The sequence below is a fragment of the Crinia signifera genome, chromosome 6 (genome assembly GCF_055691185.1).
Source record: "Crinia signifera chromosome 6, ASM5569118v1, whole genome shotgun sequence".
Classification (NCBI taxonomy): domain Eukaryota; kingdom Metazoa; phylum Chordata; class Amphibia; order Anura; family Myobatrachidae; genus Crinia; species Crinia signifera.
Genome location: NC_139222.1, coordinates 173,459,605 through 173,482,226, shown reverse-complemented (window position 1 = coordinate 173,482,226; position 22,622 = coordinate 173,459,605). Strand labels below are relative to the sequence as shown.

Genomic DNA, 22,622 nt, shown 5'->3' with positions numbered 1-22,622 from the left:
TAGACATTCATTTTGTTTTGGCTGTTGGATTGAAATAGATTGTTATATCCTAGATTACAGTGTCCGTTTATTTGTAAGTAGAACCAGCATTTCATTAGCAACACGTGACTCTCCCTAAAATGCATCCTACCAATTCCTAGGGAAACCGCGACATCACTAAGAATGCAACCAACAATTCGCCATGGACCAGTGACATCACCACAGAGAATGCAGTCTATAACTACTCCAGAAATATCACTAACATTACATTTATTACCAGTTATTTGCTGTATATAGTGCAAACATATTCTGCAGCGCTTTCCAGAGAATATTGGCCATTCACATCAATCCTTGCCCAAGTGGAGCTTAGTCTAGGGTTAATTTTTGTTGGGAGGCAATTAACCATGTGAAACCGCTAGTTCCTTGCAAAACTGTTTGGGATGTCCTCCAAAAACCGCCACAATTTTATTTATTTTTTGTGTCTGAGCTATTGTATTTTTAAACTCTTACTTAAAGTAGAAATTTCCAAATGCACTCCAGCTCACAGTTCTCTGCATTTGATTAAAGGAATGTGTAGGACTTTTACAGGGCACAGAGTAAATTGAGCTCAGAGGGCCATTCCAAATTCTCATTGCGTAAAGGGGCTAGGTGTCTGTGGTTGCCATAGCAATCACTTGACGCTACAGAATTATAAATCACAAGTTACAAGATGACAGAAGAACATGACAGTAATGACAATGTGAGTGCCATCTAATTGCTGCCTGTGCGCACAGAACTGAAATTCTCCTTATAGAGGTGAGGAGCAGCGTTTATATTTTATTATATAGGATTATATACTCTGAAGAAATAAACCAAGGGAATTTGGTGATTCATACAAAAAAAAAAAAAAGGATATTATTTCTATTTAAAAAAATAAATAAAAAAAATAGAAAAAGAATAGACTGCATTTGTTGCACTTATAACCTGAATCCAAAAATGTATCATTTTGGAGGGAGTGAATGTTAAGCTAATATAAATTGTTTGTTGGTGGCAATAAATGTCATTCTGCATCAAAAGTTAATAAATGTATAGCACTGATGTGTAGCAATAACAGAATAGTTACAAAATAGTGTCACGCCTACTTTGAATTGGTAATAGAACGATAAAGGTTACTTGCAGCTGGAAAAGATAGGGGCAAACATTATGAGCAATACAACACTGCCACCTTCAGGCTGCAACAATGTATTGTGCAACATACTGGGGAAAGGGCAGCATAGTAACCATAGAAAAGCATAAATCTTAATGAAAACTTCTATATGATCAAATATATGGCATATTTTAATAGTAAAATCCAGCTGTATAATTGGGATATGTTTCTGTAAAGCCGTTGTGTGCCTTATTATCTGTTCAGGGAATAGAAAGTGTTTGTAAGCAGCTCGTGTTGTGTGTAGGTGTCTGGTGAGTATGAGACAGGCTAGTCATCAGGTTTCTGGCGAGGAATTAGTGATATGTCAGGAATGTGTTCACATCACACACAATCCTCCATTGTATTCCTATCTCAAAGGAGCTATTGTGCATGATTTCTCCATAACTGGGTGGGATAGAGTGAAAACTATTTGTGCTGAAGGTTCCAAGCTCTACTTTATTGTATGGTAGTTAATTTGGATAATTAATTAGTTACGCTATTTTTTCCTATATATTTTTGGGTAATTTTTGTTGAAAAATTTACACAATTGTAGTTTATTATTATTATTATTATTATTATTGGTACTTATGTAGTATCTGGACGCCCGATTATCGCATCGCATCCGACCAAATCGCATGCGATGCGATGCACCCGATTTTCCATAGAATTCTATGGGAAAAAGGGTCCTTTTCATTTCCCCACTATCCAACTACACATGGAGTTGGATATAAATCTGTGGCGAGCGTAGCGAGCCACCGAGCCCGAAGCGTGGCGAGCGGACGCGGATTCGTTAAAAAGTATTCCGCATCCCCTTGCGGGGCTCGGTGGCTCGCTACGCTCGCCACAGGTTTATATCCAACTCCATGCGTAGTTGGATAGTGGGGAAATGAAAAGGACCCTTTTTCCCATTGAATCCTATGGAAAAATCGGGTCCATCGCATCGCATCGCATGCGATTTGGTCGCATGCGATAGACCCGATTTTTTAATCGGGCGTCCAGATACTACATAAGTACCTTATTATTATTATACTTTATATATTTGGTGCCACAAGGGTTCCGCAGCGCCCAGTTACAGAGTACACATAAAACTGGAAAACAGTATCTTACAGTTGAAAACAATACAGGACAAATACAGGGTAAATGATTATAGGAACATCAGCCGATTGCTGCAACATAATGCTGCTTTCCCACTGCAGACCAGTTTAAAGTACTGGTAATCTTAAATGGTATTTAAAACGGTATTAGCATTCCCACTGCAGCAGATTACCGTTTTAAATACCATTTAAGTACCATTCCCATTGCAGTGAACCGTGTAAAATATAGAGTGCCTACCCCCCCCCCGTGTAAAGAGTGCCTAATCCCTCCCCCCCCCCCCCCCCCAAGTGTAAAGAGTGCCTAACCCCCCGTACCTGCCCTGTGCCCCCACCTCCCCTCCCCTTGTACTTACCTGCACGGGGATGCCAGGCAGTGGGGAGGCAGCGGGGGTCCATGCAGGGTAAAGGCAGTCCCAGTGCCTGATGAGAACTAGTAGTTCTCACTTTGCGCATATGTAATGAGTGCACGTGCATAATAATGAGCCGCTCATTACATATGCGCATATTTAATGAGCGGCTCATTATTGTGCTAAATAACGTTTAAAAGGCATTCCCACTGCCTCTTAAACGTTATTTTAACGTGTAGAACTGCTTTAAAAACGGGTTGAAATACCATTTAACTTTAAACGGTATTTCAACTCTGGCACTTTCCCACTGCAGCCTTAAAACGGTAAACTGCGCTGAAAATCGGCAATTTACCGTTTTTAGCTGCAGTGGGAAAGGGGCATTAGTATCCAGGTGGCAGCAAACAGCGTGCTTTGGTGCAGTCGGAGACTGCTGAAGTAAGACAGGATAAGCACATGAGGTAAGAGGTCCCTGCTCCTGAGAGCTTACATTCTAAAGAAGTTTATAATATTTCCTGAGGGGGGATTGTCTATGCCCATGGCCCCTGCATCTGTCCTTGGAAAAGTAGCACTGCTGCACAGTTCTACACTGTCTTCTGCTAGTGACCTTACCCTGTGTGACATCACAATCAGGGGAGCATTTTTTTAAATAATCATATTGGATGTCTTTTAAGGGGAAAAGTTCACTATCCCCTTAGTCGACAAGCAATTAGGTCGATATGCAGGAAGGTTGACATCTGAAGGTCGAAAGGTCATGGAGGAGGTCGACAGTCAAAAGGTCGACATGGGGTTTTTTTTCACTTTTTTTTTGAGCCAACATGTGCTGACAGGAGGTATTTCATGCCCTACAATCCACTAGGGCATGGTGGGAGAATAGAATGCCCAAAGCATGGTGAGCACAGCGGTGCTACGTTTCAATGTCCATGTAGACCAATGTTCCCTCTAATTTTACGAAGGCTTTGTGCAGAAAAAGATATTGGCTGTGCAACTTTGGAAGGAAATGTACATTTTTGTGCGTCACATAACGTATACAGGCCTAGGTTTCGAGTTCTGTTGAGTTAATAAAGCAATTTGAATGTTTACAGACTTCACACACCACACATAGACTATAGCAGTGATTTTCAACCTTATTAAACTCGTGGCACACTAAAACAAGATTTTAACCTTTGTGCGCTCAGTTGTAATGTCTGTGCGCGGGCTCGGCGAGTTGTGTGCGCGCGCACACGCGCACAGCTTAGAGGGAACACTGATGTAGACTGTTGAAATTCGGGACAAAAACTGTGAAAAACCCCATGAAGACCTTTTGACTGTCGAGTTTCAGTAATGTCGACCTTCCTGCATTCCGACCTTAATGCATGTTGACCTAATGGTGTCAACCAACTTGCTGTCTACCCAATGATCCCAACCCCTTTTAAGTTGTTCTTAACCTAATTCAAACAAAACAAAAAGGTATACGGTCATGCATTGGGTCAACCATTGAAGGTCGACATGGCTTATGTCGACACATGAAATAGGTTGACAGGGTTGGAAGATCGACACCAACATTGGGTCAACAATGGCAAGGTTGACAGTCAAAATGTCGACACGAATTTTCAGGTTTTCTCTGAGCCCACATGTCCCGACAGGCGGTATTTTATGCCCTACCATCCACAGGCGATATTTCATATTCTACCATCCACAATTGACTCCATGAGTACCAATTTTTTAACTAGGGGAAAAATTCGGCATCGGCGAATAAGTGGTGAAATTGTGGGCATTTTTCACCCTTATTTTGTCGTTTGTCACCCATGCCTTTTCATCCCCCAAAAAGGTGAAAAGGAATGGGTGAAAAAGGAAAAAAAATACAATAGGGTCGAAATAGTCCAGTTTTGTCACCTAGCCAAAAAACTTTGACTAATTGAATTACCCCCCTTACTAATTGCTTTTGCAATTCAAACAGTCTGGTTTAAATGTTTAAATTAATTGTCATTATTATTATTATTATTTTTTATGGAAAAAATGGTCTACACTGAATGTTGAACGATGTTAATGTTCTTCTTTAAAGTGGCTCGCCATTGGATCTGCTACTAGCGCTAGGGCTGTTGAGCCTGACTATTTGTTGGACCTGAAAGAGTTAAGTATGGAGCCAGTAAATCATGAAAACTCTGACAATTTTAAAAACTGTTCTTGTTTAATAGTTTGGATGCCTCTATAAGTTTGTCATCCTTGGATACAAGGATGACAAACTTTAGAGGCGTCTATAAGCTACAAGCTTCACTGCTGCTAACAGGTTACTGTTAAATGCGTGTGGTAAAGGCTGATCTTCCTAGCAAGATGCTCATAGTCTGCTGATTCGCTCTCCCAGTTCCTCCATTGGTTGCCTGTATCTTGCCGTACTCTCTTCTGTACTGATCACTAGCTCCCATTCACTATGACAGGGCTTTCATCAGGCTGCTCCCATCCCATGGAATGCCCTTCCACGCACAATAAGACTCTCCACTAGCCTCCAAACTTTCAAGTGTTCCCTGAAAACTCAACTCTTCAGGCAAGCCTATCATATTTATCTAGCACACACATAACCCTCTGAGGCACTATGTCAGAGCCGGCCTTAGGCATAGGCCAACTAGGCAATTGCCTAGGGCATTTGGAATGCCTAGGGGCATCAGCAGCTTCTGCTGATTAAAATGATATGCAGCATGCCTATATTCTGTGTGTGAGTGAGGCTGTATCTGCATATGAAATAGTGTATTCATGGAAATCACTGTAACATAGCATTCCGTATGCAGGTACAGCCACAGTCGCTCACAGAATATAGGCATGCCGCATATTATTTTAATCATTGGAAACTCCTTGTGTGTGCTGGTCATAACAATGCAAATAAGACGAATTTTCAGCAAAAAAGACACCCAACGTTAGCAGAACTGGCCAGGAGCTGCATGGCCTATTGAGTCAAGATGTATGAGGAAACATCTGTATCCAAGCAGAGGCAGAGGTCACAGTGTTAGCGGCTGTGCGAGTGCTGTCTGCGGGTGGGTTGGCTGTTCAATAGTGTTCGGCATATGTGTAAGGGGCATTATTTGTGTCAAGTATAAACGCATTATTAATGTGCGACAAATGTGTAACAACAGGCATTATGTGTGTCATGTGTATAAAGACTGTAGAAGCCAGCTTGTCTGGCTGAAAACAGCATAAACTCACCTGGCTATTGGCAGGAATCCTTAGCTCACACACTTGATCTGGGCCTGGGGGTTCGGCTTATCTTGATTGACGGGTTGGCTGATTTGAATGACGGTTCAGGATAGGCTGGTTGAGGTCAGAGGTGGAGACTGATGGGGTGATGGTCTTGCTTCCAGAAGATTCTGTCTCTTGCTTCAAGGAACGTTGGACTGTTAAGTACAAAGATCCATTTGATTAGCTAGATTCTGAACTTAATTGCTGTAATTTACATTAAAAAACCTTTTGTTCACCCATCTATATTCTCCAGATACTAAACCTCCTCTTTCTGTCACCTTTTCTTTTCTTTTCTACCTGTTTCTATCCCCTCTATTTCTAATGGCTACCAGGCCCAAGCGTTCTGTGGGGGCTCCCACTAGATATACCAGCCTTGATGAGGCTGATATTAGGGCCAGGGCCAGGCCTCCGGTGCGCGGCGATGTAAGGGGCTTATCCCCTTCGCCGCGCAGAAGAAATGTGGGCATCAGGGTTCTTCCCCCTGCACAAGTTTTGCCCAGCACTTCCATGGCTAGGGCAGGGCGTCGCGGAGCTCAAACCGCGACGCCGCGTGCAGCCAGTTTCAATGGCGGCGGGCAGCGGGGGAGATCGCGCGGTGCTCTGTCAGCAGCACCGTCGCTGGTCTCTCCTCCCCCCGCCCGGGTAGGCAGTAGACGCCGGGGGTCGCGTGCCGCAGCGTTACGCGCGGCGCAGGTCCCAGCTGACGGGGTGGGAGAGGGGGATGCCGGGATACAGCCCGGCCCGGCTCCCTCTCCACCATCGCTGCTTTTTTCTCCCCCCGCCCGTACAAGCAATAAGCGCCGGGTGTCGCGCCCGGCCGCAGACACCAGGGCGCACAACAGTGTGAAGGTGGTGGGCGAGGGGGATGCCGGGATGCAGCACGGCCCGGCTCCCTCTCCCCCTGTTCAAAAAAATTGCGGGAGCGCTAGGGGACGGAATAGACGTCCCGTTGCCCCTAGCAACAGAGGGGCACAAAATAAAAAACGAGGGAAGGGAAAGGGTGCAGTGCCGGATGGCACTGGGAGCAATACTGCGGTGGCTGCTGTGAGAAGTGGCCACCGTAGACATAATGGTGAAAATGCAGGCAGTGAAATCAATAATGAGCCTGCAGCGCCATCTAGTGGCGCAACTAGAAATAACATGGACAGGCACCTATTTATTCAACAATTTAAGAATAAATTGTCCGAAAGAGAATTCCAAATGCTTGAGTCCGTTATGGAAGATTGGCAGTCCAACAGTGACTCATCGGACGATTCAAGGTCATCCGATGGGTCTTCAGGGACGACGGTTTGCAGTAGTAACGGCAGTGGTTTTCAAAATTTGCAGGGTCCATCCGGCCACCAGAGGGGGTCGTCGGATGGCGGCCAGGAAAGCGAGCAACAAGGTCAGGCGCAGGATAGGACTTTGGTAAGTAACGCAAGATCTAGGCGTAGGGAACGCAGGAGGTTAGCTGACGAACCAGCCAGACAAAGTGTTGTAAGTATACAGGGTAACAAGACACTGCCTGGTCGCTCCTATGCGGATGCAGTGAGGGGATCTAATCGGGCCGGAGATACGGTGACTTTAAATTCATCGACTCTGACGTCCATTTGCGCGGCGGTGGTATCCGCAGTGGCTCCTTTGCTGACCACCGGCCCAGGTGGACAAGGGAGTGCTGCTCCTACGGCTACAGTGGCTTCGGTGTCTGACATCATAGCCCGAGCCATAGCGCCTACCATTGCCGCGCGGGGGGGCGAAAGAGCAATTTGTGAGAGGGAAAATCCATCGCCTGTTGATGTGCCTGTTATCGGTGTCGTTAATGATACTATATTGGCAGGTCGAGGATTTTCACAGCAAGATATGGACCGACCGTCGTCGAGCCGTAGCAACAATGAAGGAGCAGGACGAAGAGCTGGAGCATCTGAAGCGGGTGAGTCCTCTAATGATCCAGACTGGAATAGTGAGGGTAATGCCATTTCGGGTAGCGATGGGTCCCGCCGCTCATCTTCACCGGAGAAGTCTAAGCGTAAAAGGTCTGCCAAGTCTCGTAAGAGGCGACGCAGACATGAGACTTCTGATTCTTCATTGGCGTCGACGTCTTCCGAAGGTAATTCATCTTCGGACGGCGGCGTGCGCAGGCGCAAGCGAAAGAGGCGTAGGGAATATAGGTCCCATAGCTCCGGATCCTCTAACGTTTCGGTTGAGTCAGACGCAGTACAGTGCGCGAACACCGCTGTTAAGCGGGGTTTGCGCCCTAGGGCTAGGGATAGGATTAGAAAAGGGCGGTATGTAGATGTCTTTGCTTTAACAAGCAAAGATAGGCGGGCCCTCCTAGCCGCAAGGAAAAAAGGACCCGCAAGCGAGGATGCCTTTCGAAGTTATAATAACTGGGTTAGAGGCATACTTATTTTTGCGGCCTGTTATTTAGAGACACATCCGGATGAATATGTGAACCTGGTGAGATACCAGTTCCTTATTCATAAACTCTACACCTCTTATGTCGGTCCCGGTTGGCGGGTCTATGACGAAGAGTTTAGGAGGAAGCAACATGGCCGGGAGGTGTACGATTTCGGCAAGAAAGACGTAGAATTATACGGCGAAGTTTCCGAATCAGCTACACCTATTAGGGCTCCTGAAAATAAGGGGTGGGTAAGACAGTATGGGAGCAGGCCTTACAATAATATTAATAAGGGAGGTAATACGAAGCATGGCCATGGTAGGTGCTACTCATTTAATAATGGGCAATGCAGCCTGGGAAACCGGTGTCGTTTTCGGCACCTTTGTATCAGATGCGGAGGTCAACACGCAATCAAGGATTGCTCAAAACCTCCAACTGGTGGGGGAGGTGGGGCTCAGTCCACGACGAAACAAAGCCGCGGTCCAGCGGCACCTGTCGTTGGATAGAGCCCCAACTCCAATTGTATTGGAAAGGATGTTACCATGGCTGGAACGGTATCCGGACAGAGATGGAGCAAGATTTTTGCAGTCCGGATTTTCAGAAGGTTTTCAATTACCTGTTTCCGCTCCAATTAGTACGGGCAGTAAGGGAAACTTACGCTCCGCCATGGAACACCCTGACATAATATCACAAAAAGTTGAAGCCGAGGTAAAACTAGGTCGCATGGCAGGCCCGTTTTCAACACCACCAGTTGAGGGACTAATTTTGTCCCCTATTGGGGTGGTTCCCAAAAAAGTTAAAGGAAAGTTCAGGCTGATTCAGCATCTTTCTTGTCCTAGAGGGTCGTCTGTCAATGACGCCATCGATGACGATTTATGCACAGTTAATTATCGTTTGTTTGAGGATGCTATTAACATCATTCAAAAAATTGGTCCTGGCGCCCTCATGTGCAAATTGGATGTTGAATCAGCTTTTAGACTATTACCTTTGCATAAGAACACATTTCAGTACATGGGATTTAAATTAAATGGGGGCTTTTACATAGATAAATGTTTGCCCATGGGTTGCTCCATTTCATGTGCTTATTTTGAACGCTTCAGCACATTTTTGCAGTGGTGCCTGCAGGAAGTGTCGGGAGTCGACAGCATTACTCATTATTTGGATGACTTTCTTTTAGTGGGTCCTCCAAGTTCTGACCTGTGCCTTAGTTTACTAGAAGCAGCGCTTGAGTTATTTAGGGATTTCGGGGTTCCCGTGGCAGGGGAAAAAACCGAGGGACCTACTACTGATTTGGTGTACCTCGGAATTGAAATTGATTCCGAGCTAGGTCTGTGTAAACTTCCACTAGATAAAGTACACCGGTTACATGACGAAATAACTTATGCCATCGCGGCTGCTAAATTAACACTTAGACAGGCTCAATCTTTATTGGGCCTGTTTAATTTCGCATGTAGAGTTATACCCATGGGCAAAATATTTTGTAGAAAGCTGCAACGAGCGACCGTCGGGATTCGCAAACCACACCATTTTCTACGTCTATCTTCAGAAATGAAGAGGGATCTGAAAGTGTGGGAAATGTTTCTAGATAATTTCAACGGCATATGCATATGGCAAGCTCCAGCCGTTGCAAATGCGGAGTTGGAATTATATACAGATGCTGCAGGATCTTCCGGATTCGGCGCATTTTATGCGGGACGTTGGTGCGCAGAGGCGTGGCCCGAATCTTGGGCACGAGACGGCATGACCAAGAATATGCTATTATTGGAAATATTTCCAATAATGGTCGCCTTAGAGCTCTGGGGCGCAGAATTGGGAAACAGGGAGGTTGTCTTTTGGTGTGATAACTTAGGGGTGGTCCAATCCATTACACAACTAAGGTCAACCTCTCTCCCAGTTTTGCGTATTCTAGCACGGATAGTGATGATGTGCTTGGCGAACAATATTACGTTGCGAGCCAAGCACGTCCCAGGCGTACTTAATGAAGTAGCGGATGCATTGTCCCGTTTCGAATGGGTAAGATTCAGGCAACTTGTGCCGTTAGCCCAGAAGTATGGTGAACAATGTCCATTTTGTTTATGGCAGGTGCCTCTGGAGGGGTAGAGGAGCTGGCCCTGCGGTCGCTAGCGCCAGCTACATTTAGAGCTTATCTGGCCTCATGGGAGCGCTGGAGCGAGTTCATGCTGGAACAGGGTGGCACAGGTAAGAGCTCTAAGCGTCTTATTAATGCCTATGTATGGAGCCTGTACACGGAGGGTAAGTCCAGAAGTTTTGTTGGACGCTCTCTGGCAGGCATATCATTCTTTTTGCGTCTTGGTGGGAAGAGAGACATCACCAAGTCTTTCATGCTTTCCAGGATGCTGAAAGGATGGGCCAGAGCCAGGCCGGTTTTGCCCGACAGGCGACGGCCGATTGATGCCGGCTTGTTGCGTCGAATCTCGAGGTCCCTAAGAGTAATTTGCTCAAACGATTACGAGGTTCGACTTTTCAGGCTGGCCTTTGCCATGGCTTTCCATGGGGCGTTCAGAGTAGGCGAATTGGTGTCCGCAACCAGGGCATCTCCCTCGCCTATGCTGTTCGGCCATGTCGACGTACACCACGACGGTTTATGGTGTAAGATACAGCGCTCAAAGACCGATGTAGCGGGCAGGGGGCAGTGGGTCCAGTTGGGTCGGAGTGGCGACCGCCGGATCTGTCCGGTGGCGGCGGCTCTGGCTTACGTGGAGTTACGGCCTCAATTGCCCGGGGCCTGGCTGATGCACATCGACGGGTCCCCCCTTACTAACTTCCAGTTCAGGTCGGTTTTCAGGCGCTGTATATTGCATCAGGGTCTTTCTCCAGCCGACTTTGGGACACACTCTTTCCGTATCGGCGCCGCTTCGGCAGCCGCTGCGGCGGGTTGGTCTCAGGTCGACATACGAGCACTCGGAAGATGGCGGTCTGGTGCATTTAAGCGATACATCAGGCCGACATAGTCCAGTGAGCCCATTTGAGGAGTAGCCGCTCGCCCAAACACGCTTTAGTGTTTGAGGGGCCTTGAGGAATTTTTTGTGTTATCACCAGTCTTAAATTAGGCTCTAGCCAACTGGTGGAAGATTTGTGTTTTTTGCCTCAAGTCAAATCGGGTGACCCACACCCCCCCCCCCACCCCCCTACCACCGTGGAATAAGGAACAACAGGTAGGGATTATACATAATTCAAGTGGGTCAATAATCAAATTAGTCTTAAATAGTTCACCTAAATCACATTCCTATTAGTTATCAACAATTTAATATAGAACTGTCAAAATCACCTTTAAGGGAATCTCCCGGGCCCCCACTTTAAAATTTTGCCAGATGTTTGCCATTATTTCAAAATTTCTAACGGTATATATCATTTCAACTTACAGGTCAACGCTTGGACACCAATATGATATGGATGGTGGGGCATTCATTTATTTATTGGTTGTCTTTGTCCCAGGTAACCACGGATACGGAACGTTTCCCTGAGACGCGATTTATCCGTTGGCTGGGGCGTAGAGGTATGCGGTGGTCCGCGTTGAGGGGTCTCTTGGATGAGTCAGTTAGGGCGTTTGGTTACCCAATTTTTGTCATCATCCACTTGGGGGGCAACGACCTCACCCATAATTCCGGTCTCAATATTCGATTTGAGATTAGGAATTTATTGCTGGACCTGATCAGAGAATGGAGATTTTGCCGTTTCTTCTGGTCAGAAATTATACCTAGGAGGGTTTGGAGAGATGCACTCAATCCGGGCGCCATTGATTTGGTACGTAGGCGGATCAATTCCGTAGTCGGCAGGGCTATAGTGACAGAGGGCGGAGTGGTCGTCAGGCACGAGGCCATATCCTTTAGAAACGAGACCCTGTACAGGCCGGATGGGGTGCACCTCTCTTTAGTAGGGATGGATTTGTTTTTTCAGAATTTAATAGACGCATTGAGAAGTTTAGAGGTTTAGTTCAGGGAGTATTTGGAATTAGGTTGGTGGCGGGTCAGTTCAAGTTGAACTGATATGGCGGAAAGAACGGTAGTTAAATTAGAGCTGTATTTGCACTTAGCTGGTGGTTGATGTCGAGATGTGGGCATCACCGATCCAGGTGGGCCCGCATCTGGACCTTAACGATCATCTACTTCGGATAGCGTAAATTCATGCGGACATTTGTAGTTTAGGGCAGGTGGCCCAATTTTTTGATGACTCGGGCAGAGTGGTGAGCTCTGCCTTAGTAATATTTGCGAGGTCAGGGGCAGAAGCAGAAGGTCAACCCCCTGACCTTAAGGGCAATTGGCCCCCTTTTGAAAAGTCCGCTGCATAATTGAGCCGTTGTCTTGGACGCTGGCAGGTGGCCGGTCCTTGGCAATTAAGGGCATGAGGCCCTTAGATCCGGAGTTTGTTATTTTTATTAATTTGTTATTTTACAGCAATGTTATGTATTTTGCATGCCGTTCTTTGCCCGCCACCTTAGTTAGAGCAGGGACATAAATTTTAGTTAGATTCAAATAGGCCACCCCTGCTCAAAATAAATAAGCCGTCCCCTTTAAGCCCATTCAGTTGTACGCGTCTTTATTTCTTAGATAAGTGGAGTGAATGTGGATGAATGCCTATGTCTGTGTGGAGTTTAAGACTGTAGAAGCCAGCTTGTCTGGCTGAAAACAGCATAAACTCACCTGGCTATTGGCAGGAATCCTTAGCTCACACACTTGATCTGGGCCTGGGGGTTCGGCTTATCTTGATTGACGGGTTGGCTGATTTGAATGACGGTTCAGGATAGGCTGGTTGAGGTCAGAGGTGGAGACTGATGGGGTGATGGTCTTGCTTCCAGAAGATTCTGTCTCTTGCTTCAAGGAACGTTGCCCTCCCGCCCGCCCCAATTATTATTTAGAATTAGTTTTTGAGAAGTCGTTTGCATTTATTCGTTAGTTGTTGTCGGCTTATTTGTCTTGGCGGAAAGAACGGTAGTTAAATTAGAGCTGTATTTGCACTTAGCTGGTGGTTGATGTCGAGATGTGGGCATCACCGATCCAGGTGGGCCCGCATCTGGACCTTAACGATCATCTACTTCGGATAGCGTAAATTCATGCGGACATTTGTAGTTTAGGGCAGGTGGCCCAATTTTTTGATGACTCGGGCAGAGTGGTGAGCTCTGCCTTAGTAATATTTGCGAGGTCAGGGGCAGAAGCAGAAGGTCAACCCCCTGACCTTAAGGGCAATTGGCCCCCTTTTGAAAAGTCCGCTGCATAATTGAGCCGTTGTCTTGGACGCTGGCAGGTGGCCGGTCCTTGGCAATTAAGGGCATGAGGCCCTTAGATCCGGAGTTTGTTATTTTTATTAATTTGTTATTTTACAGCAATGTTATGTATTTTGCATGCCGTTCTTTGCCCGCCACCTTAGTTAGAGCAGGGACATAAATTTTAGTTAGATTCAAATAGGCCGCCCCTGCTCAAAATAAATAAGCCGTCCCCTTTAAGCCCATTCAGTTGTACGCGTCTTTATTTCTTAGATAAGTGGAGTGAATGTGGATGAATGCCTATGTCTGTGTGGAGTTTAGGGCATTAATAATGTGCAACATATGTGTAAGGGGCATTATGTGTGTCATTATGTGTATGAAGGGCATTAATAAAGGTTGGCATAATGTGTAAGGGGCATTATGGTTATAAGGACATTAATAATGTGTGTTATGTGTAAGCGGCATTGCTGTGTGGTATTATCAGGGATGCTGAGAGAAAGAGGTAGGGGGTACAAATTACCCAGGCCAAAGTCTGATGGAAGGGCCCAGTGGGGGCCCCGGGCCCCCTCCCCTTAAGTCAGCAGCAGCTGAAGCTCTTCTCCTCTGCCCAGCACACACTGCTTTGTGCTGGGTTGCAGTGTGGCCATGGAGGTGCTTAAAATACAATATTTTCTCAGGATTTTTTTCTAAGGGTATAATGTGAGGAAAAATGTATATAAGGTAAAGTGGTATTACTGTGTGATGTAATGTGAATAAGGGACACCATCGCATGATATAATGTGAATAAAGTTGCACTACTGTGTGACATAATGTGAATTGGGGGTACTATTGTGTGGCCATGCCCCTTCCCAGCAAAAACACACCCCTGTTTGGGCTGTGCACCAAATGTGTGCACTGTTTCTATTTAAAATATTGCGGGTAGGAGCACCAAAATGATGACTGCTATGATGATTGTTGATGGTACTGGGAAAGGGGAGCAGGGTCAGAGGCGGAACTAGTGGCGGTGGTAGGGGGCACCAACCAAAATCTTGCCTAGGGCGTCATTTAGGCTAGGGCCGGCTCTGCACTATGTTCCTATAGATTGTAAGCTTGTAGCAGAGCCCTCTTACCTTCAAGTCTGTCTGTTGTTACCCAGTTTGTTTCATCACTGTCTACAATTGTAAAGTGCAACGGGATCTGCTGCGCTATATAAGACACTGTAAATAAACTGTAAATTATTTGTGGAAGTGAATGTGTTGCCATACTGAGCAATGAGGTGGAGCCTGTAGCAGAGCGGGGTGTGAGCAGATCACCAGCGGATTATTGTCTTCTCTCCTGCGTAGTGGTGCAGGGCTCTAGAAATAGGATATATAGAAGTATGCATCTGTTGGTTTCAGGAGCACATAGGAGTATGACTGTCCTGCATCATGTCACTCCTACCCTAGTGGTAAAAGGGCGCCACACATGCTCAGATACACTATTGGTGGCCATCTTGGTAGTTTACCTAGTGGAGTAATTTTGGAATGGAGAGGAGGCTCCTTGATGCACCCGGGCTGGATAATTGAAATGTTCACCGAAGATCTGCAAAAGATTTTTGGCTGTATGGCCTGTATAACCACAGGCACAAGATGAGCGTGGAAGTGGGGGCTGCCCATACATGCAGGCTTGTCCCCAAAATGATGTGACCACAATTCCCTTAGCAGACATTCTATCATGTAAACAGGGCCATTGTATTCCCTACAGTTTTGGTGGCACACCTTAAATACCAGGGTTGGCGGTCATGGAATCTGAACTTGGCTTGCTGATTGGCTCCATAGCTCTTTTTGTTGTCATTATAGAGTGTCATTGTTGTATTATGTTTGTGATTAGTAGCAATATATATTTATCTCCAGATTATATACTGTAAATCTATTTTGGTAGGAGAGGAAGAAGGTTGTGTTGGGTAAATGCATATAGTATTATATTTCATGTGATATAGACATACTTGCCTACTTTTCAGGAAGATTGTCAAAGCATCAAAGCCTACACATGAAGCAATTTTGGGTAGTTTTCTAAGCGATCTGACTAGATTTGCCTAGATCGCTTAGAAAATTTGTAGGGACCATAGCCATGCGTGGCCCCTCCTGTCGCTATCGGCCCATCTAGATTTATACTGCATGCAGTATAAATCTAATCAGATCACCAGTGTTCCCCTGTCAGATCGCTCAGCGCACATCGCTGGTACATCGCTGCGTGCGGAGCAATCTTCCTGTGCGATCTAGCATCGCTCAGATCGCTGGCGTACAGATCGCTCAGCGCACATCGCTGGTACATCGCTGCGTGCGGAGCAATCTTCCTGTGCGATCTAGCATCGCTCAGATCGCTGGCGTACAGATCGCTCCTTGTGTAAGCCCCTTAACATCTATTTGTTGATAATAATACATTGGTACTTTTCAAAGATTGGTTATGTATTGTGTTTTACCCACAAGTGACTTTATATAAGTGGCCTTGAGAAAACCTATTTAAAAATGCATGTAGCCATAGGGCTACTAATTGTGCCTTCTAACCAATGGCAGTATATGGCACTGATGATCCCATTTGAATGTATACACATGTTGCCAGCCTGATTTCACCTGTGATTATTCATGTGGGCAAGTGGGTTTACATGATGCAAGCATACGTTCAAGGGCATGTGTGAATAGTCGTGCATTTATATATTATGTGATCGTGGGTGCGACTGTATGTACCCATGCATATGTACTTAATGCTGCAATACTTACAACGCCGCCGCCAACTCCTGCGCGCATTACAAACCGCCGCCACCATCCCCCCTGCGCACATTACATACCGACGCTCCCGAGCCGGATTCAAGCCCCAATTCACCCCTGCCCGTGCGTCGCTATCACCAGGCGATTTAAGATCCTGCATGCATAAATCTCTTCAGATTGCCAGCAGTCAGGGCCAGTGTTCTCACTGGAGAACACTGGCCCTGACACACTGCTGTGAATCGCTGTGTGCTGAGTGATTTAGCATTGCTCAGATCGCTTAGCACAGGCCCCCCATGTTTAAGGCCCCATTACAGTCTGCTCCTCTGTGTCCAAGGGATTTAAGCAAATCCCCCTACTATGAAAATAATTCTCTTCTCATAGGACTGTGAGTGCAGTTTCCCAAAGGCACACAGAATGCATACAGTCACATGACTTTGAGAAATTGCCGCAATGCCCTGGCTATGGCCACACCTCCAAATCCTGAGAGGCTCATGGAGATGGTGATAATCCATCACATACAGTACTTACCAGTCTTACCTGTGCCAGGGTGACTACCTTATTACCAGGAGAGTCCATTGGCATTCCTGTTTTCTGCCCCTTTTTTGATGAGCAGTAAATGTGTGCTGCTGCAGAATGAGACTACATCTTAGCAATATACCGTTACCCCCGGCAACCCCCTTCAACTAGCTGAGTAGCTTGTGTCCCAACATTATTGTTAAATCTCTTCTATAAAGGTACGACTGTAGCTTTTACACTGCAGAGAGGTTGAAACTAAAGATAGAGAAGTGTAGGAAGGACAGTGACACCTGGTTTAACATTAGAACAGCAGAATTACAATTTAATCCAGTTTAGGTCCTTTTAAGATAAAATCTGAATCACAGTTAAGCCCCATACGTAATACACAAGTTATTAAAAGATATCTCTCAGAAGGGCTCTTCTGCGTAATATCATTTAAAAACTTGTCCAGTATGTATGCTCAAAATCATTAACAATATGCCCTCCCATCCAATCTGATTCTATCATCAACGATTGCATGCAGAGTGGGGGACCCGATAACGTCAGTGAATTATAAAGTTAAATGTTACCATTTAGTGTGTATGCGCTATTTAGTTTGCCCAGCCAGGGGCAAACGCAGGATTTTCAGAAGGGGGTTTCCAGAGGGGCGGAGCAAAGCACGGAGATGGACACTTAGGTGACCCAGTATATGCCGGGTCAGTAAAAGTATTATAGATAGACCAAATACATACATATACATATATATATATATATATATATATATATATATATACATACATACAGGGGCGTCAACAGCAGTGTAGACCCCTGGGCATAGCAATGTATTGGGGCCCCTACCGATCCTCCAGCAGTAGGGGTGGGGGGTGCTTTGAGCTGAAGTTTTGATGTCCTGCGGGTGGTAGGGGGTATTATATCAACCGCTCAGCCTGTAGGGCCTGGATCAGTAATTTACACTAATTACCCCTTTACTGCACAGATGGTGGGAGATTGGGCTGAATGAAGGGGTCCTGATACATAACTTCCAGGGTGGTAGAGGATGTTTAATATGCAGAGGAGGGGTGTATAGTGGAGTCGGCTTATTATTCATAATTTTCTGGTGGGGGGATAGCTTGCTTGACTGCAGATATCTCCAGTTCCTGGAAATACATTTCTTAGATTTTAATGGAATTAAAAACTAGAGAATCCCACCTACCAAATGGTATTGGGGATTAGGCGATCAGAGTTCAGGAGGCAGTGCGATCTGCCAACGAGTTTATAAAACGACATACTAGGTGTGTGGAGCTGGAGCAGTAACCAGCTGCTCGAAGGCTGATATCTCTGGTTCTGGGCACAGTAGAGACAAGCTTCTAGTGTCCATCAAAGGGGGAGAGTCCCAGCTTTTTGAATATACCCTCAGAAAAACTTAAGTCAGACAGAACCTGAAATATCTGACTGGGAAGGGCAATTAACAGGCTTGGATGGGGACCACTGCTTTGAAGTCAGATATCTCCAGTTCCCAAGGGCCGATTTTTAAAATTCTTGTACCGTTGGAAAGAGGGGACCCTCAGCTTTCAGACTTGGACGCTTAGACTCCTGGAGGGGTTTCTGGGTACTCAGAAACCCCCCCTGCGTGCGCTACTGTGCCCAGCGGCACCGCTAATCTAGTTAACCATAGCGACAATGCTGCTAATCACCTAGTGCATACAGGGCTTTTAGGCAGCACCTCTTAGCTACAGTACCTTTAAAAATGTGTTCGTGCTCAGGGATAATGCTCCTGAAGGTGGACTGGCTGCCCAGGAGATAGACTGGGGTATGGGCAACAATCGGGGCCATTGGAGTTCTGTATCAACTTGCAGTAAACTGTGATGCAGTGACCTGTACTTTGTGTCCACTGCCTGTGTACAAAAAAAACACTGGTGGAACCATATGTGGTGAATGCGAAAATCAGCGATATCGGTATAGCCCTATAAATAGAACCCCAACGAATCCAAATATTTCGCTAGTTTCTTGTATTTACATAAAACATTAAAGAGGCATTTTGCTTCTCTGAGCAATTTGAGATATCCAAATAATCGCAGTAAATTATCCTTTTCAATGTTTTTATGTGCACAAAACAGATGTCCAGGAGTTGGATTATCACTGTAAACAATATTGGTAGCAGAAGAATATTATACAACAAGAATGGGTCACAAGCCTGTAGGCAAAACTGCAAATATTTTCCCTGGCTCTGTGCCACACATCTAATGCGTGTCAGTGCCTTTTCATCCTTATCCTATTCAGTTAAGATAAAGTGAATAAATTCACCAACGAGTGTAAATATTTTGAATTGATTTTAGTTTTGTTTTTAAATCAAGGTTCAACTTTGTGCACTGATGTAAAGCTCTAGCCACACTCCTCTTTGCCTCCAAGTGTCTTATTTGCGGCCATAGAAATGAATGGGCAGGGTACTAAGCTGCATGCCCAACTTGGTGCCTATACAGCAGTGGGTAAGATGAGCTGGCTGCGTCGATATTAATTATTGGCTGACACATTTTAAAAGATCTACTGGCGGTGCTTATTATTTCCTTTGCAATACTGAGAAAATCTGTAAAATATGCCCTGTTAAGGGTTCTCATGTTTTTATCCTATCTCTATCTATCTATCTATCTATCTATTTATCTATCTATCTATCTATCTATCTAATGTCTAGTGTCCTTGAGTCTCCAAAACACTGCCATCTGCTGGCAGAGAGAGTGAACCTACATCTTTTTCTCACACATGCACAAACACAGAAGGTAGCAGACTAGCTTTCGAAGCTTTTACTTTTTCCGGGCTTACTTCTTTTTACAAAAGTTGGTAGGAATGTAATTTGGACAAAAAAAAAACAACCTTTGCATACTTTATAGCTTTAGCACACTAGGTATCAGGACAAGGGGTATGTCCAATGGCATCACTACTGCCCCCGGGGTGGCTTAAAGTCGCAGGTCACATCTCTGCAGGGCCGGTTCCAGGCATTTCAAAGGCGGTGCCTGCTGTCAGACAATCAGCAGCCACAGTTAGTGAATGGCTGCAGCAGGGTACGCAGGGTGAACATTCAGAAAGCTTCTGCTATGAGACCGTTTGTAACAGGCATATAATTAGTAGCCTTTCTCTGGGGCATAATTTGTAAGGGGCATTATTATGTGTGTAAAAGATAAAACAAAGGTAATGGCAGAGCTGTAACAGGGTGAAATGCATGCATTGGAACCAAGGTCCTGCTTGCTGCCGGGACCGGGGAGAAGTTGAAGCTCTGTGCTGCTTGCTATGGGTGTACCATGGGGCAGCATTCTAGGCTGCAGGGTGCAGTTCTAGGCAATACTGGTGCAACCTGACAGTGCTACCTCTGCTCCCTGGAATGTTCTACTTGCACCCTGGATAGTACTATATGAGTGCAAATCAGAGTAACAGTACTTAGATCATTTCAAACAAAATTTTTAAATGTACTTTTTTTTTTTACAATTCCTAGAAAAGTTCTTGGCATACTTTATCTGGTGCTCTAGGCAGTCTCTCATTTACTTTAATCAGTAAGTCTGGCTCTAATATTAGCCAGTGCCTCCCCAGCTATTGACCTCACTGCATATCACTGCTTTGTACCACTGATGAGTCTATGAAAATGCCGGCATTGTGAAACCATTGCTTGAGGCCCATACAGCGCAATATCTTTACACCATAGGTCACGCTGTAGGGCTGCCTTTTAAATGTTTGTTTCTACAGTAGGTGTCTGTGCGGTATCTATAATCGTTTTCTTTCATTTGTTTATTTTAGAAACCTGGCATGATGAACCCACAAAGAATAGAAGATACATCCCAGGGTCCTCTGCCCCAAGGCTGGCAGTGTTACATGTCTCCGCAGGGCCGTAGGTACTATGTAAACACAATCACCAATGGTAAGTATGATGGGTGACTGCTAACCTTTCCATAATGTACGCACGTCCTTCTTAAGAATAACATTCCGATGAGGTCTTTGGATTGTATGCGTTGGCCATTGGGTTATATATGTTGATTTGTGCTGTAGAGTTCTCTTGATAACTTTAACATAATGTACTGGGGGGTAGATTTATTAAGCTTGGTGAAGTGATAAACCATCTATTTTTTATCACCAGCCAATCAGCTCCTACCTGTCATTTTTCAAACCAAGCCTGTAAATACACAGTTAGGAGATGATTGGCCGGTGATAAAAACCAGACGGTTTATCACTTCACCGAGCTTAATAAATCTACCCCTCAGTACATTATGTTAAAGTTATCAAAATTCATCAGCATTTTCACAGGTGTTATACGAAAGATCAAGGACTGCGGATTGATCTTTCGTATGACACCTGTGAAAACACTGAAGAATTTTGAAAAAATCTAATAAATGTCAAATTGTTTTTACAAATCATCGATTCATTTGAAGTTCAAAAGTATAAGTACCGGTGTTATAGCGCACCTCTATTCTTTGTATGTGTATGTATGTGTAAATATATATATTATGTGTATGTATGTATTATATATATATTAAGCATAGATACCCGGCACTCTGCTTGAGGGTTAGCAACTTGTGCGGTGCGCTGAATTCCCCGATGGGATAGACAGTCATTTGGTCACAGAGACTCGCAGCATTCATCATTAATAATCCAAAGGAAATAAAGAAACCCACTCGGGTGAGTTATGCCTCACAGGGTTTTTTGTCAAGACCACAGAATAGATGGGTTACAGCATGAAGGCACCCGACACAGGCAGTAATATCACAACAAGTGTATTTGGCTAGTTAACATCTAGCGCTTTCGAGGGATACAACCCCCGTCCTCAGGATGACAGCCACACTAAAACAATGGTGTAGTCAAACACCATTGTTTTAGTGTGGCTGTCATCCTGAGGACGGGGGTTGTATCCCTCGAAAGCGCTAGATGTTAACTAGCCAAATACACTTGTTGTGATATTACTGCCTGTGTCGGGTGCCTTCATGACAGAGCCCTTTTTTTCAAATCTGACATGTCTCACTTAAGTGTGGATAACTTTTTTTTGCTTTTACTTATCCCAGTGATTTTGAGATTGTTTTCTCGTGACACATTGTACTTCAAGTTAGTGGTAAATTTGGGTCGATACAGTCTGTGTTTTTTTGTGAAAAATACCAAAATATCGTGAAAAAATGGAAAATTTAGCAATATGCAAAATGTCACATTTTCTGCTTGTGAGACAAATAATCATACCACTCAAAATAGTTAATAACTAACAAAGACCATATGTCTACTTTATGTTGCAATCATTATTTCAACCTCCTTTTCATTTTTTTGGACACTAGGAGGCTTCAAATATGACTAGCAAATTCTCAAATTTTCAAGAAAATTTCAAACACTGATTTTTTTAGGGACCAGTTCAGTTCTGATGTGACTTTGAGGGACTTGTATGTGAGACACCCCCATAAATGATGCCATTTCAAAAACTGCACCCCTCACAGTATTCAAAACAGCATTTTGGAAGTTTGTTAACCCTTTAGGTGTTTCACAGGAATTAAAACAAAGTGTAGGTGAAATTTCAAAATTTCTTTTTTTTTGCAGAGTTTCAATTTTAATACATTTTTCTAACGAATAGAGTAGATTTTACTAGAGAAATGTGACTAAAAATTGATTCCCCCAATTCTTTTGTTTTCAAAAATATCCTATATGTGGCCCTAGTGTGCATGTTGACCAAACCACAGGCTTCATAATAGAAGGAGCACCTACTTGATTTTGGAGCCTCCTTTTTATGAGATTTTTTTTTAGGCACCATGTAGGTTTCTAGGCACCATAAGTGCTAAAAGTTAGGAACCTCCCCCACAAGTCACCCCATTTTGCAATCTACACCCCTCAGGGAATTCATCTAAGGGTATAGTGTACATTTCAAACCCCCAGGGGTTTCACCAATTTTGGTACAACTGGGATGTGAAAATGGAAAATTACAATTTTTTACACAAACATGCAGTTCTGGCTCAAAATTTTTCATTTTCACAAGGAATGAAGGAGACAAAGCACCC

General features: G+C 44.8%; 2 protein-coding genes across 3 annotated transcripts in view; both read left to right on the top strand.

Annotated features, from left to right (window-relative positions):
* The window catches only part of GAS7 (growth arrest specific 7), a 368,988-nt gene that overhangs the window by 143,015 nt on the left and 203,351 nt on the right, over positions 1–22,622 (top strand). For both annotated transcript variants that reach the window (XM_083148154.1, XM_083148153.1), the window contains exon 2: positions 20,395–20,515. In XM_083148154.1, coding sequence (XP_083004280.1) covers positions 20,395–20,515 — 121 coding nt within the window. The remainder of the gene's footprint in view (positions 1–20,394; positions 20,516–22,622) is intronic.
* Positions 6,720–16,968, top strand: LOC146007398 (uncharacterized). Its single transcript, XM_083145748.1, has 3 exons — positions 6,720–7,701; positions 10,252–10,822; positions 16,851–16,968. Exons 1-3 carry the CDS (start codon positions 6,933–6,935, stop codon positions 16,966–16,968), a joined length of 1,458 nt encoding a protein of 485 aa, XP_083001874.1. The 5' UTR covers positions 6,720–6,932.

What these genes read in the sequence shown, in the direction of transcription:
- LOC146007398 (XM_083145748.1), top strand. Translation starts at nt 6,933, where the DNA reads ATGGACAGGCACCTATTTATTCAACAATTTAAGAATAAATTGTCCGAA. An exon ending in AGCTGGAGCATCTGAAGCGG is followed by an intron (nt 7,702 to 10,251) that starts GTGAGTCCTCTA and finishes TGTTTATGGCAG; the next exon opens with GTGCCTCTGGAGGGGTAGAG. An exon ending in GATGTAGCGGGCAGGGGGCA is followed by an intron (nt 10,823 to 16,850) that starts GTGGGTCCAGTT and finishes TCTTCTATAAAG; the next exon opens with GTACGACTGTAGCTTTTACA.